The 17,544-nt window shown below is 41.2% G+C and overlaps 1 protein-coding gene across 1 annotated transcript in view; it reads left to right on the plus strand.

The window, feature by feature from the left end:
• The window catches only part of PITRM1 (pitrilysin metallopeptidase 1), a 48,311-nt gene that overhangs the window by 20,584 nt on the left and 10,183 nt on the right, over positions 1–17,544 (plus strand). The window contains exons 14-23 of the mRNA XM_065400207.1: positions 2,856–2,994; positions 4,550–4,666; positions 6,667–6,799; positions 7,297–7,417; positions 8,866–8,942; positions 9,329–9,494; positions 9,611–9,711; positions 10,849–10,969; positions 12,161–12,232; positions 12,961–13,073. Of these exons, the coding sequence (XP_065256279.1) occupies positions 2,856–2,994; positions 4,550–4,666; positions 6,667–6,799; positions 7,297–7,417; positions 8,866–8,942; positions 9,329–9,494; positions 9,611–9,711; positions 10,849–10,969; positions 12,161–12,232; positions 12,961–13,073 (1,160 nt within the window). The remainder of the gene's footprint in view (positions 1–2,855; positions 2,995–4,549; positions 4,667–6,666; positions 6,800–7,296; positions 7,418–8,865; positions 8,943–9,328; positions 9,495–9,610; positions 9,712–10,848; positions 10,970–12,160; positions 12,233–12,960; positions 13,074–17,544) is intronic.

The raw sequence follows: 17,544 nt of genomic DNA on the forward strand, positions 1-17,544 counted from the left end.
CAGACCAAAGGTCCATCCAGCCCAGTATCCTGTCTGCCGACAGTGGCCAATGCCACGTGCCCCAGAGGGAGTGAACCTAACAGGTAATGATCAAGTTATCTCTCTCCTGCCATCCATCTCCACCCTCTGACAAACAGAGGCTAGGGACACCATTCCTTACCCATCCTGGCTAATAACCATTAATGGACTTAACTTCCATGAATTTATCTAGTTCTCTTTTAAACCCTGTTATAGTCCTAGCCTTCACAACCTCCTCAGGCAAGGAGTTCCACAGGTTGACTGTGTGCTGTGTGAAGAAGAACGTCCTTTTATTTGTTTTAAACCTGCTGCCCATTAATTTCATTTGGTGGCCCCTAGTTCTTATATTATGGGAACAAGTAAATAATTTTTCCTTATTCACTTTCTCCACCCCACTCATGATTTTGTATACCTCTATCATATCCCCCCTTAGTCTCCCCTTTTCCAAGCTGAAAAGTCCTAGCCTCTTTAATCTCTCCTCATATGGGACCCGTCCCAAACCCCTAATCATTTTAGTTGCCCTTCTCTGAACCTTTTCTAATGCCAGTATATCTTTTTTTTGAGATGAGGAGACCACATCTGTACGCAGTATTCAAGATGTGGGCGTACCATGGATTTATAAAGGGCAATAAGATATTCTCTGTCTTATTCTCTATCCCTTTTTTAATGATTCCTAACATCCTGTTTGCTTTTTTGACTGGCACTGCACACTGCATGGAGGTCTTCAGAGAACTATCAACGATGACTCCAAGATCTCTTTCCTGATTAGTTGTAGCTAAATTAGCCCTCATCATATTGTGTATATATAGTTGGGGTAATTTTTTCCAATGTGCATTACTTTACATTTATCCACATTAAATTTCATTTGCCATTTTGTTGCCCAATCACTTAGTCCTGATCTACATTGCGGGGGGAGGGGGGGGTGGGTTTGCGATCGATCTAAGTTACACAACTTCAGCTACGTGAATAATGTAGCTGAAGTCAACGTACTTAGATCGACTTACCGTGGTGTCTTCACTGCGGTGAGTCGACTACTGCCACTCCCCTGTCAACTCTGCCTGCGCCTGTTGCGCTGGAGTACAGGAGTCGACAGGAGAGGAGTCGGGTCGATTTATCGTGTCTAGACTAGACGCAATAAATTGATCCCCGCTGGATCGATAACTGCCTGCCGATCTGGGCGGGTAGTGTAGACATTCCCTTAGTTTTGTGTGATCTTTTTGAAGTTCTTCACAGTCTGCTTTGGTCTTAACTATCTTGAGCAGTTTAGTATCGTCTGCAAACTTTGCCACCTCACTGTTTACCCCTTTCTCCAGATTTTAGAGTGAAATCATATAGGAATTTGTCTTTTTACAGGAATTTGGTCACTGCCAACTAAATTTCATGAGGGAGAGAGTAGTTCCTGTTATAGACTTGGACAGCATGAAAGAAAAGTGTGATCTGAAAGCTGCTTTCTGAAGGGCACTATTACAGTTTGAAAGTACTTGAATGGCTTTAATGATTTAATGTTTTGACATACACAGCAAAGGAATGCAGTACAGGGTTTCTGAGAATGTCCTTTATAGTATAATTCTGATGAGAAGTTTAAAAGAGAACCCACCCGCCCCATCCCTCAAAATAGAAAGTGATGATGGTAATACTCAGAGATGTTCTTATATCTGAAGATTTTTATTTGTTGTTACAAGAAGTATCCTAATATAACTATAGCTGAACAATTAGAGGTGAGGGAAGTCTTTTCACTCTATACATTTGACAACACTTCCCTAATAAAAAGAACAAGGAGTACTTGTGGCACCTTAGAGACTAACAAATTTATTATGCCCAAATAAATTTGTTAGTCTCTAAGGTGCCGCAAGTACTCCTTGTTCTTTTTGCTGATACAGACTAACACGGCTGCTACTCTGAAACACTTTCCTAATAGTAAGTTTCACTGTTGCCCTGTATAATCAGTCACGTTTCCTTGTTCATATGGACCTTTCACCCAACAGGGGAGAGAAACTCCTAAAATAGGAAAGTGCCCCAAGTATTGATAGTGGGTCTCAGAAACAATTGTATCTTGATCTTTTTAAACTAATATTTTAAACGGACAGTTTTCATGTTCACTATGTCCTTTTAATAGCCTCCCCAATATTCTATAAAATGGAAACTATTTGAGTTATATGATTAAAATTCACAGTAAATATATCAGCTCTCTGCTTCAGAGTAGAAGACAAAGTATTTAATAGCAATTATGAAATTTGCACAATGCAGGTGGGCTCCCTAGCAGGAGAACTGGCGTTATTCATTGCACCTCTGAGACTGGATTTCAGGTGGCTGTATAGGATACGTCTACCCTCTTTGTGGCTTGGAGCTCCATTTCATGTGGACTCTGAGCTCTTGCTCTTAGGTAGGCAGTGGGACGTGCCTGGGGAAAGGGTCTAATTAGGCTGCTCTACCTATCCCAGCACATTAGTTAGATGTATTTTCTAGGACATTCGTGTCTGTGGCCTTGTCTATGAGAAAGTTACACTGGTGTATTTTATATTGATTTAATTAGACCAGTGACCAATATTTCATTGAGGGGTGATGGCTGCTCAAATGTCACAGAAGGCTGCTTGTGGCTCATTCTTGTGGCTATGTGCATCCTTTTCTACCCCTTATGTATTAATGCATCAAAGGGCAGGATTTTGCCTGAAAGAAATAATGAGACCTTAAGTGGCTTCAGATGATATGCAAGCAAAATAATATGCATGCGGCATATATCTGCTTGGTGATGGCAATAATCTAGGGATCTGAAGATGAAAGGGAGGAAGAAACCGTCCTTAAACTTAATATTTTGTTATGGGAATGTATTTGTCCAGGATAATCCACATAGATTGACTCTGTCGATGAGTCCAGATGAAAGCTACTATGAAAAACAAGCAAAATTGGAAGCAGAAAAACTGAAACAAAAGGTTAATGCTCTTTCTGAAGAAGAGAAGAAACAAACGTATGAAAAAGGTTAGCATCTTGTAACGCTTTTTTAGTTCTGATAACGATTTAAAAAAATGACAACCAGCTATTTTATTTGTCACTTGTAGAATATTTACAGTACTTTGATATATACCAGAAGTCCATCGGTATTTGTTTTGAAAGTGGAAGACTTTACTGTTGGTTTTTTTTTTTAGTAATCTATGCTCGAATGTGCATGCAAAAGACAAATGTATGGTTAAAGATATCACCAATATATTCCACTATTTAGAGTACTTTCCACTTAAAAAAGGAAGAAATTGATCAGAGCCTTGGAGGAGAGGGGGAAGGCAATGTTCTTTTTAATATAACCTGCTAATACTAGAAACATATAGTGAACTTGCTCTCAAGACAGCAGACATATCATCAGTTCCATCACTGTTGTGAGGGAAGTTTGTATGAGCAAGTGAGAAGACCTATATAACACTTCTGAAGAGCTTGAGCTTTCTTTATTGTTTCCAGCCTCTTTTGCTTACAAAGATAACTTTCAGAATGTGAACTGATGCAATGATGTCTTTTTCAGGCTGCAGACTGTAGTCTCTCTAACATTGTAATTTACTCCAGCAGCTCCTAAATGAAATTAACAGGACTTGGAATCTGTGTGCAACTGTGAAACATACAAACATCATGTTAATTACACTCTTGGTACTTGGGAAAGCTATAAACATCAGAAGTAGGGCAGGCTATAAAGTACAGTATTCACCAAGGAAAAGGGAAACAAAATCTAGAAGAGTAGAGAAGCTGAGATACTGCTTCAGAGTAGTCTGGAGGTTCTGGGCTTGGGAAAAGGAGAGCAGCTTAAAATTTAAATTATGGAGATATACCTATCTCATAGAACTGGAAGGGACCCCGAAGGGTCATCAAGTCCAGCCCCCTGCCTTCACTAGCAGGACCAAGTACTGATTTTTGCCCCAGATCCCTAAGTGGCCCCCTCAAGGATTGAGCTCACAACCCTGGGTTTAGCAGGCCAATGCTCAAACCACTGAGCTATCCCTTCCCCCGAAAGCTTTCTAGCAACTAGGTGAGGTTGCCTCCATTATAAGGTGAACTTGAGGGGTTTTTAAACCACCACTAGCCAGAGGTGGATATAAAAGATAGAGGTTGAGGTTTTTCAAACAGACTAACCGATTTAGCCACACAACATGTAGCAATGTCCGGAGAGAGAACTCTGGTAAGAATTCCAGGTGGATACTGAGCTTTTCACCTGAAAGCTGTGTTGTTATTAGGCGGAGGTCTTTGACATCTGGCTGGTAGGTGTCTGGTAAATTTTTCGAGCTCTGGATCACGAGTTATCATAAAAAAGGGTGGAGATAGAAACACTTTATTCTGTTAGGATGGTGATGGATTTTGTGTGATGCCCTCTGATGTGCATTTCAGTAAAATACAGTGACTATAATAGTTTGCAGGAGCTGTTGGGAATGGGAAATATCACTCTTATCTGCCACAGAAATGTTTTTTTTTCCCCCTTAGCTACATAATTTCACTGGATTTTGATAGCTTTTATTGGAAACCTTTAAGCATTAATCTTAATATTCTGCTTTATTAGGTTTGGAATTAATTGCTCTTCAAAGCAAACCTCAGGATACCTCCTGTCTCCCGGCTCTAAAAGTATCTGACATTGAGCCTACAATCCCATTCACTGAGTTGGAGATGGCATTTGCAGGTTAGTGTATTTAAATCTTTATAAAATGAAGGAACAGTTTAATTTGCATTTTACTTTGAGAAGTAGAATGAACGGGAAATCAAAAGGCTTCATATATTTGGCAATATATTGGTTCAGACTTAGGCTTTTATTCCATATCCCTAAATCCAGGTTGCTCTAAGGTGGTTGCAACACTTGAAATACAATAAATAGTGTAACTCTACCTATCTGATCCAGGAGCTGTTCTGTAAATTGACGGAGAACGAGTAATTGTAGATTACTTGTATTAATTATAAGAAGATTAATTGTAGAATTGTAGCAAAATCCTGAAAGTGATATTGGGTTGCACAAAATTTTCAGTGGGAGCCTTTCTGCAAAACAGCAGCAGTCGAAATGGACTAGAAGTACATGTGTCTCAGATTCCCAAATTGCCTTGTTGTGTCATCTGTTAGCATAGGCTATAGAACAGAATCTGCTGCTTTAGCAACTAAAAGTGGTAAGAAACATTATCCATCAGACTGAAATCACTAAATTGAATAGAGGAAAAACAAACAGGTGTATACTGAATAGCTGTTGTTTTGTTGCCAATTGCTAGCAAGTGAATATAATCTCCCAGTTATTACAGGAACCTGTACAGAATGAAAAATTACATTGGCCATCCACTAAATATCACCACTGGGCAGAATTCCAAAAAGTACCTGTTTCTCTGGTGAGAAATGGAAAGGTATTTCTTTCAAAATTTAAATGTCATCATTGAGACCAATGCATAATTTAGTCAACCTACATTGTTGTGGTAACACATTATAATAATTAGAAAACACTTTTATAACAGGAGCAGCATAATTAATTGTAATGAACTAAAACACCTCTGCCTCTAAGAAAATGTTGAAGGATCAAATTCTGGTCCCAGAGGAGCATGTGAGAGCTGCTGACTATTAAAGGCAGTTGGGTAGTTTGATACAAAAATTGAGTTACTTCAGGCAATCAGAGTTCAGAAATGTTTGGGTTTGTCTCAGTCATGTTGTTCCCTGAGTTTTGATAGATATTGACTTATGCAATCATGCTATACAGTGTTCCTTAGTAAGCATACTTCTTTGTGTACACATCTCTCTATTGTCACCTCTATGCCACCTCAGTTTCTCTCTCATTTCAGCACAAGCAACTCCTCCCCCCAATTTACTTAAAATGGGGGAGGAGGAAAATAAAGCAAAGAAAATGGCGCTGAAAATTGCTTTTTCTGGGTTTTTTTAAATGATTGTTTCCTTCTTTTTCTCCTTCCCCCTCTTCTCCTGTACTCCTCCAAACAATACCCTCCTTTCTTTCCCACAGGTCAGCAAGACTGTTGTCTCCACATCAATAACTACAATATATTTGAGTTTTCCACTGGTTTTGTTTACAATGAAAACATCACAGCTATTCTTTGGAGATGATGGGGTCAAGGGGAAAAAGGGACAAAGGGTTCCTTAGTGCAATTTTCAAAAACAGTTTGCCTTTCAGTTGTTTGACTGCTTTCTCTTATTCTTGTATGCAGTGGTGTTGTAGCTGTGTCAGTCCCAGGATATTAGAGAGACAAGGTGGGTGAAGTAATATTTTTTATTGGACCAACTTCTGTTTGGTGGGAGAGACAAGCTTTTGAGTTACACAGACCTGAAGAAGAACTCCGTGTAACTCAAAAGGTTCTCTCTCTCTCTCACCAACAGTAGTTTATTGGTCCAATAAAAATATATTACCACACCTACTTTGTCCTTCTCTGACTCTAAAATTTAAATATTTAATGATCTTTCTCAATCTGGTAATTTGGAAGGTGATTCCTACTGAGTATAACTATATACTGGCCTAGAAAACTCATGATTCAATCCAGGACTCATAACAATATCGTCAATTAAAACAGAAAGTGGCTTCCTATTATCTTTGCGGTGTCAAAAATAACTCTTAAGTATAAAGTCCTTTTGGCAAATGTCATAGTTATGATGTGCTCAAAGTGAGGGATGCAGACTGCAATGTTTTTCTCTTGTTTATAGCTGATGAAATCCCTGTCCAGTACTGTGCTCAGCCGACCAATGGGATGGTATATTTCAGAGCTGTTTCCAGCTTGAACACACTTCCAGAGGAACTCAAACCATATGTGCCACTCTTCTGCAATGTCATTACTAAGTAAGATAATTTAGTGTATTTGAAGCTGTGAGGATGATATGATGTGTTACAATACATGGAAATAATCTTGATAGAAAGCAATTGTTCTAGGAATTGTTCACTATCTCTACCTCTGTTTTCTGTAATTTCAGTGATGCTTCAATAGTACAAATAATTTTGATTATGGAGGAGGGTCTGAGACAGTTAGCCAGTAAGCCTGTAAACCACTTTATTTATCAAATACAAAATAGTGTATTAAAAATGTATTTTAATTTTTTTCTTTGATTAATAGCATATATTGGGTATTTGCTGACATTTAAAAAAACAACAACTAGTGTCTTTATTAATTAAAACCCCCCATGTATTTGATAATGCCTCATATTACTTAACCTTACCCTTCTAAGTTACATTGTGTATTTGTATTGGACAACTTGGATTGTTTCTGGTTTTACTATATGATTGAACTCGGTGAAAATAAAACACTAGCTTTTTTTTTTTTTTTTTTTTTTTTTTAACAGAATGGGCTGTGGAGCCCTTGGTTACAGAGAGCAAGCCCAGCAAATGGAGCTAAAAACAGGTGGCATGTCTGTCTGCCCACACATCATTCCAGATGATTCACACCTGGATGCGTATGAACAGGTAAATCATAACAAAATATATGCTGTTGTATTACACTGACTGCACTGTAGTTAAGGGTGGAGCAAAATTTCTCCATAAAGCAGGCGCTTAATGTTGAACACTTCAGTGATTTCAAAACACATTGGGCTGAAAATTGGTGTAGAAGTGAGCTTTTGTTGACTTATGGAAAATATAAATTTCACCATCACAGTAACTTACCTTTATCCCAAAGGTAACGTTTTATCTTCAGATTGTTTTTATAACCTTTCTTACCACAGTATCCAAGTAGCGTAAAAAAAGCTAAGGAACAAAAGATGTTTTCCTGTTTCAATTCTTCCGTGACAAAGGGGCATGGCATAATAAGTGTAGGACTTTTTAATATATATATATATATATATATATATATATATATATATATATATATATATATATATATAAACTTGGAAGGATTAGATTTTTGTCAGAAAGCATTGATTTCACTGTACACACACAGACCAAAATACATTTCCATCGATGATAATAGAAATTTACAGATAGGCAAAGTAAGAAAAAAGTTGCTTGAAAATTTATTAGAGTTTGATATAAGGCTATTTACTTTATATTTTGACATGTGATGTTGACAATTTGTGTTATAATGGTTAAAGTTTTAACAATTTGATTCTCAACATTTACTGTCATTAAAAAAATTGTCTGACCTCCCCAATAGTCTGATCTCCCCCATATCTCCCATTGTGACAATTTAAATTGATATAACTTTGAAAGTGCTTTAAAGATAGACATTGATATTGACAGATATTATAAAATAATAAAAAAATAGAATGCTGCCAAACCTACATATGTAGTGCACTAGGAATGTATAGTTAACAAATATTCAACATTGAGTATTCATAGTCAAGCTCATAAGGGGTTAGACTTGTTAGGACTTCCCCACTTAACCCAATTAAGACTCTTAATTTTTCTTAATGTTGACCTGTTATGGTCCTCTTCTCCTGCTGTAACTGCTGTGCAGTAGTTACTGCCCAGAGTGTATGGAGAGAGGGGAACCAGTATATCTGAAGGGTTCTTTAGGGGATTAGATTAGGGACTCATTTGTAGGAGCTCTCCATCCCCTGAACAGCTTTTTTTGATCCAGAATCCCACTGCCTTCCTTCTACACCACATTTAACTACCATCTGGATGTGATGGGCTGACATAGAGGCACAGAAGCTGACTCTTACTGGCACATGGGGCAGGATTTACCCTATAGTAGGGAAGGTACCGTTCATGTAGAGGTGTGTAACTACACCTCTTGTCTGCCCTGCAGTTTTAACAGTGGGACTCTCTTGAATAAAGTGTGAATCTGGTGGTTGTTCTGTGATGTAGGCCATTAGGCTGACACTGTAGAACCACTTTCATAAAATGCTACCACATGTTTCTCCAGCCTTCTATTGGTTTATCCTGTGTGTGAAGTATCTTCATTTTTCCTTTAGGGTGTGCTCTTTTCTTCTCTGTGCCTGGATAGAAATCTGCCAGACATGATGCACTTATGGAGTGAAATCTTTAACAAGTAGTGTATTGGCTTTTTGTGTGTTTTTGGGCCCTCTTCTACTTTCCCCTCTCCCTCAAATTTTTTTTTAAAAAAGTTCCTACTTTATTTTTCTGGGGCAATTCTGATTTTGCATAACTTAATTTCAGCATGCTCTAAATCAAAATAGTCTGCTCGCTATACAAACCATATTATGCATTAATCAGCTGAATGGGTAAAGGCTCGTTTTAGAACTTATCACAATGAGCCATTTAATACTTTAAAGTCGACTAGAACATTTCTGCATGAGATCTGGAGAATTCTTGTGTTTTTCTCCGTTGTTCCTTTGTCGGGGTTTTTCTTTTTTTCTTTTAATAAATTTGTACTATTGTAACAAGTGACTTTTGTTTTCTTCCTTTTCGATACAGCCCACGCTTTGAAGAAGAGGAGCATTTTAGAGTACTGGTTAAGATGACTGCGCAAGAGCTGTCAAATGGAATTCCTGATTCTGGGCATTTATATGCATCCGTTCGAGCTAGCAAAACCCTTACACCTGCCGGAGAGTTACAAGAAATGTTTAATGGCATGGATCAGGTAAAGGGGAGGTGGTTCATTTAACTGATGTCAAACTCTTATATAATGCTGTGCTTATTTATGCTAATGTATACACTACCTACACATTTGCTGATTATTTCTTCCCTCCTTTTCAGGTGAAACTGATTAAGCGAATTGCAGAAATGTCTGATATTAAACCAGTACTACGCAAACTACCACGCATTAAGAAATATTTATTAAACAGTGATAACATGAGGTGAGAACCTGCTAATGTTCCTTTTCTGTTAATAGTCAACGAAAAATCTTAATGTCCTTACACTCATGTAATTCAGGTTGGAGAAGTTCCTGCTTCTAAGCACAGTTGCCAACTTTCATGCGGTTAATAAGCACCCCGACTTTCACAGTAAGCCAAAAATCAAGCTAAACCCATTTCAAAACAAGGCTAAAATAAACCAATCCCTAAGAACCCCAACACTCTGTGACTAGATCCCCTGGCGTACAGTCTGGGACTGTGGTGGGCCTACTGTGCACCCCTGACTCTAGCCCCTGCTTGCTGGGACCTGATCAAAAAAAAAGCAGCAACAAGCTGCTACGAGCCAAACAAGCTACAAGCCAAAAACTAGCCAACAAGCAACTCACAACCCAATTAAAGCAAAAACAAGCCCAAGTTCTGTGTTTTGGGTTTTTTTTAAGTGGGTTTGGCATGTCTGCTTCTAAGGAGAAATAGTGAGGTCTTGGAATCCACTTTGTATTTTAAATATTGAGAAAGATGAATGAAATGCTAAAATCAAAATGCTTGCACTCAGGCACTGTAATTTCAAAAGTTACTACTGAAGTACTAAACTTGTTCTGAATTTGTTAATTTGCAGGATATTGTACCTTGATTTGGGGGCAGGGAAATGACCTAAGTATCGTTTTTTTTTTTTTTTTTTTTTTTTTTTTATTTATTTATTTATTTTTATTAAATGCAAGAATCTGTGGTAAGATCTAGTTGTAAAGAAAGAATTGGTAATAGTGGTGTGGAGAGATTGCCTTTTAAAGCTTAAACATAGTTTATCTGTCTCTCCAGGGTAGGAATGCCAGGTTGTTAACAGAGTGCTAAGTCTGATGCTGTTGAACAAGTTTTGATTCACTGTCTTGGGAAAAGCAATGAGAATCCAGTGGGAGTTTCTCATGGCAGTGCACTGGTGGTCTATTGCAGTCAGAATTGTCAATGCTTTCCTTATTTACAGCTGTAATTTGTCTTTATCATCAGGGTCACTGGCACAGAGATTTTCTGAGATTTGGATGTTTAAAAAAACATGTACAACGACGGGAAATAGTTGAAATTTAAAAGGTTGTAAAACTGCAAGAAACAGGTTACTATGTGTAAGGGTTTTGTTTTTTTAAACAGATGTTCAGTGAATGCTACACCTCAACAGATGTCACAAGCATCTAAAGAAGTAGAAAACTTTTTAAAGGGCATTGCTAGAAGCAAAAAAGAGAGAAAACCTGTCCGCCCCCATGTGATTGAGGTATGCAAAAAGATCTGATTTGTGAGTAAAATTTGTCGTTAGCCACTATTTTTGAGTTAATATACTGAATAAGATTAATAGTAGACCGACTAATGCTGTGTAGCATGCGAATGGAAGGCAAAAGGTTTGGTGAACTTATACGCATCCTGTCCATACAAAGAGGCTTGTGACTTCTCAAAGAGAAATCAGTTCCTTCGGTATGCAATGTGACCTTCAAACTGTTTGTCTAGCTAATGTGCACTTTTTTACAGTTTAGTTATTCAACTCCGTGATGATGAAAATAGTTTATAATGCCATCTAGTGTAAATATTTTCTGGGTAGAATATCAATCTGCTGGGCCACAAACTATTTATCTATTTAAGGGGTGGATGGAGATTTTAGGGAAAATGTAAAACAGTAGCTTCTCACACAGCTAATGAAAAATGTGCTTCCTTCTGCCCCTGAACATCACAGCTTTCTTTTTTGGGCACATCTCTAGGAGAATGTATAAACCTCTGTGTGGCTTCAGTGGTTGATTAGGTGGGGGTTGAACTTCTGATTTCAACTATTGGGACTTGTACTCCCCACCCCGATTGCTGTTTCAGGTGTTGGGGAGGAGGGATTTTTTCCCCTCCCATCACGTGGGTCCTGTCACTTCTCTTTAGCTGTGCTCCATTTAAGATGTATTCCAGAGAGAGAGAGATCTTGTGCCATGCAGTTCCTCCAAACAGTCATTCAGCTGTAGAATAACTCCTTCCTGGGCTAGGACATCTAGCGAAGTGTTATACGATCTCAGTGGTGTTCACGCTCAGGTGGAGCAAATTCTGATCTATGATCATGGACCATATAAGACAACTGAAATAAGCTTTAAGGACTGCGTCCAAGAGAGGAGTAACTTGTGTAAATCTCTTGGGCCGCTGCACGGTAGAAGGGATTGAGAAGCCCACAATCATTGTCTAAAGCCTGGCAATACAGCCCTTAAGAATGTCAGGTTCTCATATGGCACAGCTTTTTGCCAGGTTACCCATGAGATGAAGTCCATTTTAGTGTTTCCTCATAAATGCAAGGAGAAACAAGTAATCAGATTACCTTGATGTTTGTAGGGGAAGGAGGGCAAAAGGTGATGCATGATCCTAGGGGAAAAAACGGGAGTTTTTGTAATATTCCTTATTCTGACTTTTGAAACTCTAATACAAAGTCCTATATTTGTAGAAGTCTCCAGAGCCCGTGCCTGTTGGAAGGGAAAGGCTTAATTGTTCACAAATCACAAGGAAACTAATTACTGTAAGTACAGTTTATTTGACTTTAGTTAATCATATTACTGATCTAATTGGCCCTTTTAATGGTTATTGCAGTGAACTGTACTCTCCAGATATTCATGCTTAACAGAAATATGTTGTGCCTTCTCATCCTGCACTGTCATTGGATGCTGTTCTCGGAACTTCCAAGGCCTGTGGCTATGAAATCTGACCCTCGCCTCATCCTGACATGATGCCTAAGCCTAGACTTCTTAATAGTTCCTCTTTTGGCTCTACTTGGCCCCGATGGCTTCCTTTTACACAGACATCCCACCCCACCCCCAATTACTAAGAGTAATTTATTTTATTTTTGTATCTGAAGTTAGGTGGGATGAATGGTTAGTTCTGAAGGCATTGCAGAGAGGAGAGGGTTATGCAAATCAGAACTCCTAGTCCAGTAAGGTACAGGGATTGCATAACTGAGAATGTGTAGTGTGATGGTGCAGTATTTGTACAACATCCCTGTGCTGTAGTAGACCAAGACAATTTCAGTATGTCTGATAATAGTATTACAAGGGGGCACGTGCACAGTTTCATCATTTTTTAACAAAATAACCAGTGCTAGGTTGAATGCGTGGGTGCTGGTGTTTGAGTGTGTCAGGCTCTTATTAAGAAGTATGCAATGGTGCTAATATTCTCAAATGAATGGATTGTTGTAGCTACTTAAAATCTCTAACTGCCATGTTAATCAACCCAGATGCAATTTTCTCTCAGGAGCCTACCTTCAAACCATGTCAGATGAAGACCCATTTTCTACTTCCCTTCCCAGTGAATTATGTTGGAGAATGCATTCGAACTGTTCCCTACACAGCTCCTGACTATGCAAGGTGGGAAATAGAAAGGATCAGCAGTGTAAAAATAAAACTGACCTAGTTTTAGACTGAAAACCATTAACCAGGATGTATGCAGAAATTCTTCTTTAGGTGCTGGTCTCTGTGTAGGTGTGCATGCGTGCTAAGCTCCAGAGTCCAGAAATTCTAACAAGCCGTGTCCGTTGGCCCACACATGCACAGTAGTTCACCTTGTGCACCAGACCCAGGACATAAGAGGTAGTGTGGGTCAACAGCTCTCCAGTTCCTTCTTACCGCCGCATGGCCTGAGTTGGAATCCCTGTGTCCACATATTTCTCCAGCTTTTATCCTTGTACTCTGTTAAAAAAAAAAAAAAATTCTAAAGACGGTATAGTTTATATTAGCACAGTTAGTTATTAGCATAGGTAAGGTATTTCCCCCCCCTATACCGTGGACTCCCTGTGGTCTGGGACTGTGCTTTAAAGTCCTAGGGTTCAAGAACCATCTCCCCTGCCCTTGCTCCTTTTCCATGAAGGACAATCACCAACCCTGTCTCTATTGTTTGGGTGAGACACATATATTGCTGCAAAGTGCAGCATCTGTCACACTTTTCTGCTGCGAACTTGCAAAGCTTGTGAACTTTGATTAAGAAAGCACCCTATGGAGAAGGCTGTGAGGCCTCCCTCTGATCCAGGCCAGGGATACCCTCTCCCCCCGACCCAGTACATTTGTCCCATCAGATGAGCAGCACCCCTCTGACCACCAGCTTAGGAGTGGAATCTACAGCTGCTTAGCCCAAAAACTCTTCTTCCTGGGTTTCCCATGAGACTAAGGAACACTCTCTGATGCTCATAAGGCAAGATGGCCTTCCGGATCTGCCCAAGAAGGAAAGGAACCTTCCCCGAGCCCATCCAAGCTGGGTTAGCATTTGCATGCAAATCTGGTGGGTCCAGGACCACCAAAGACCCCCAGGTTGGAGGGTAACGTATGCAAAAAGGAGCCATTGGTAGCTCCAGTTCCAAAACACAAGGACTGACACCCACTGGCTCAATTCAGAAGTGCTGGGCCTGATTCTTCCTCAGTACTGTCCCATCCTCCTAAGGACCACCTGGCTACAACTTCCCGGGACGAGTCGGAACCATTAGCCTCAAGCACTGAGTCTTATGGGCGCTTTTATACTACATTGGAGGATATATTCCTCCCTTACGCTCAGTCTTTTCTCTTCTCTGGCCTGGTGCTTGTGTGGGACATTGCCACAGTAGAGGACAAAGCTGTGTTTTGTTGTCACTGGAGCCATCCCTTCTCCAACCCTCCGGTATTGTTGGTCCCACCAGTGAAGTGAGAGCAATTGTCGGACTTGGATAGGATGCTCTTGCTGTTCCGTCATCTCCTTGTAGAGAGCTGAGCCACGATAGACTGTCAAGGAGATTTGAGCATCATCCTCCCAGATCTGACTTCCCTAGGGATCCCTGGTGCACAATGCCATGGGCTGCACCCCACATGCAAGTCGATCCTGCCAGAGCCCCCAATAAGGCCAAAAAGGCATCACTGTGGAAGATGCCCTGGATCTGTCCACAAATCCTACAACTCTCCTACGTGGCACCACTGGAGTTACGAGAAGGAGGACATAGACCCGGATCTGCTGGTATTGACAGGAAACTCATTTTTGTCTTCAGATGAAGCCGTCACTTGAGTCTCACTGTCTTCACCGAATGACTACAGGCAATACCAGGAGCTATTTCATACAATTGCCAGTGACCTCCAGACACCACTGGAAGAGGTCCAGGATTCCGCATCCGGTCAAAGCAAGATGGCGCTCTGGATTAACAAGGCAATCATGGAGCCAGCCAGAGTAGTCTGGCACACTCCAGATTCATACACCCCCACATCTAAGAGGGCTGAGAGATGCTATTATGTCCCTGCCAGAGGGGCTAAAAATTTTTTCTCCCACCCAGCGCACAACTCCAATGCAGCCATGGAGAGAGCAAGGTCACAGCATCCCAAGACCACCCTGGCTGACAAGGGCTCAAAAAGATCGGACCTTATGGGGAAAACGGTCTTCTCTTCTATGAGCTTACAATTCTGTATCGCTAACTATCAGGCCGCATTAGTGAAATAGGATTTTAAGGACAATCTTCCCTCTGATGGCAGAGCCCAGTTTCAGTCTCTCTTGGAGGAGGGCAAACTAGTGGCTAAGGCTTCCTTTCAAGCTGCGGTAGATGCAGCTGACACTGCATCCAGAGACTTATCCCCTGGCATAGTCATGAGGCATGAGTCTTAGCTTCACTACTCACAGCTTCCCAGGGGGGTCCAGAACACCAAACAGGACCTGCCTTTCGATGAGCTGAGTTTGTTCATTGAGAAAATGGACAAGTCCCTGCACTTGCTGAAAGACTCGAGGATGACTCTACACTCCCTGGGGATTTACACCCCAGCCCCATGGAGAATGCAACAAAGGGAGGGATACAGACCAAGGCCGCCCCCTCCACAGTCAACGCTCAGCCTCCCCGTAAATGACAGGATTCAGAGACCTTGATTTTCAGCCACCTCTATTACCACAACCCCTGCCCATTCTCAGCCACTTGCCAAGGGCTACTTTTGATGCACAGTTGAGATCCATCTACCACTATTGATGCCAGTCACTTCTACCCTCATGATCTTTGAGGGCCACCTCACACTTTTCACCCATAATTAGGATTCCATCATGACAGACAGTTGTGTCCTAGAAATTATACATCAAGGATACTCCATAGAGTTTCTCCCTTCCTCCCTCCATGCAACCCTCCTTCCCAGTCCCCCTTCAAGGATCACTCTTACAAGGTGATTCTTTGCCAGGCATCCCTCCTCCTACGAAGGACAATAAAGCAGTACCACCTCAGTGTCAACGAAAGTGGGTTCTATTCCCCTTACTTCTAAGTCCCCAGAAAAGGCAAAGGGTGGAGACCCATTCTGGACCTTCAACAGCTGAACAGTTTTATTCAAAAGTCAAAGTTCAGGACAGGAGAGAATGTGGTTCATGGCTCTTGACATGAAGAATCCTTATTTCCATGTAGATATTCAACTGTCCCACAAAAAGTTCCTTCATTTCTAGTGGATCAAGAGCATTTCCAGTTCAGAGTCCTCCCCTTTGGACTGATGACAGTGCCCAAAGTATTCATAGAAGTCTTCTCTATGGTGGCAGCCCAATTGAGACAGGGTTACATATGGGTTTTCCCTTCTCAGTGCCTGGGTCCTGGTAGGTCGATCTGGCCCAGAGGTCTGTTTGGCAACTTTGTTCCTGCTGCAGCAGTTAGGAGCAGTAGGAGTCTGTGTAAACAAAGAAAAGTCCATTTTAACACACGCACAGACGATAAACTTTATCAGAGCGACACTGGACTCCACTACAGCAAGAGCTTTAATCCCCATGGAAATATTTCAGCTAATGAGTCATTTGATAGCACAGATTACGCACAGACCAAGAATTAGGCCATGGCTATATTTGCAGTTGTAGAATGCTTTGAGTTAAACCAGCCTTCGTAAAGCGCAGTAGGGAAAGCGCTGCAGTCTGTCCACACTGAGAGCTGAAAGTGCACTGGCATGGCCACATTTGCAGCATTTGCTGCTGCATTGGGAGCAGTGCATTATGGGCAGCTATCCCAGCATGCAAATGACTGCAACGTGCTTTTCAAATGAGGGGGGTGGGGTGGAGTGTGACAGGGAGCGTGGGGGGAGAGAGAGTGGTTTTTTGGGGTGCTGAGAGTGTGTCAGCACGCTGTCTTGTCAGTTCAGATCCCCCTAGCTCCCCCATCCCTCTCTCACTCAAAGCAAACAGTGCTGCTTGTTTTTTTTTCTCAGACCAGATAAGCAGCCGCTGTCAGAAACGGCAACCACCCCCCCCTTCGCTCACTCACTCTTAAGCAAACATTAGCTGTCAGCGCTTCCAAAGGGAGCCCCCTGCTTCTCTCTCACTCTCACACAAGCAAACAGAAGCTGTTTGTTTGACCAGATAAGCAGCCGTTCTCTGAAATGGAGCTTTGAAACGGCACTTCCGCGTCCTGAATTAACAACAAAGACAAGAGCGGCCACTTGAGTTAAGGGAATTATGGGGCGTTTCTGGAGGTCAGTGTGCGTAGTATCGTTACTTCTCGTTTACACTGGAGTTGCAGCATCTCAGCCAATACACAACAGCTGTTAATCCTCTTGGGGAGGTGGAGTACCAAGACCGCTCTAGCCAGGGAGTCAGAGCGCTCTCCGTGCCTTGCCAGTGTGGACAGGGAGTAAGGTGGAGCGCTCTGGGAGGCTTTATTGCGGTATAAAGTGCAAGTGTAGCCAAGGCCTTACACTCAGGATGTGCCTTTTTCTTCTAGGCCACATGGCCTCATGGACTTATGTGACTCATTCCCCAGGTTTCATAATGCTGCTTACAAGCCTGGCTCTGTTCAGTGTACTCCTCAGAAAAGGATCACATTAACACCAGGGTAACTCACCCAGATCAAGTGAGAGCAGAGATGACGTATGGGACAGTACG

This window comes from Emys orbicularis, chromosome 2 (genome assembly GCF_028017835.1).
Source record: "Emys orbicularis isolate rEmyOrb1 chromosome 2, rEmyOrb1.hap1, whole genome shotgun sequence".
NCBI classification, from domain to species: domain Eukaryota; kingdom Metazoa; phylum Chordata; order Testudines; family Emydidae; genus Emys; species Emys orbicularis.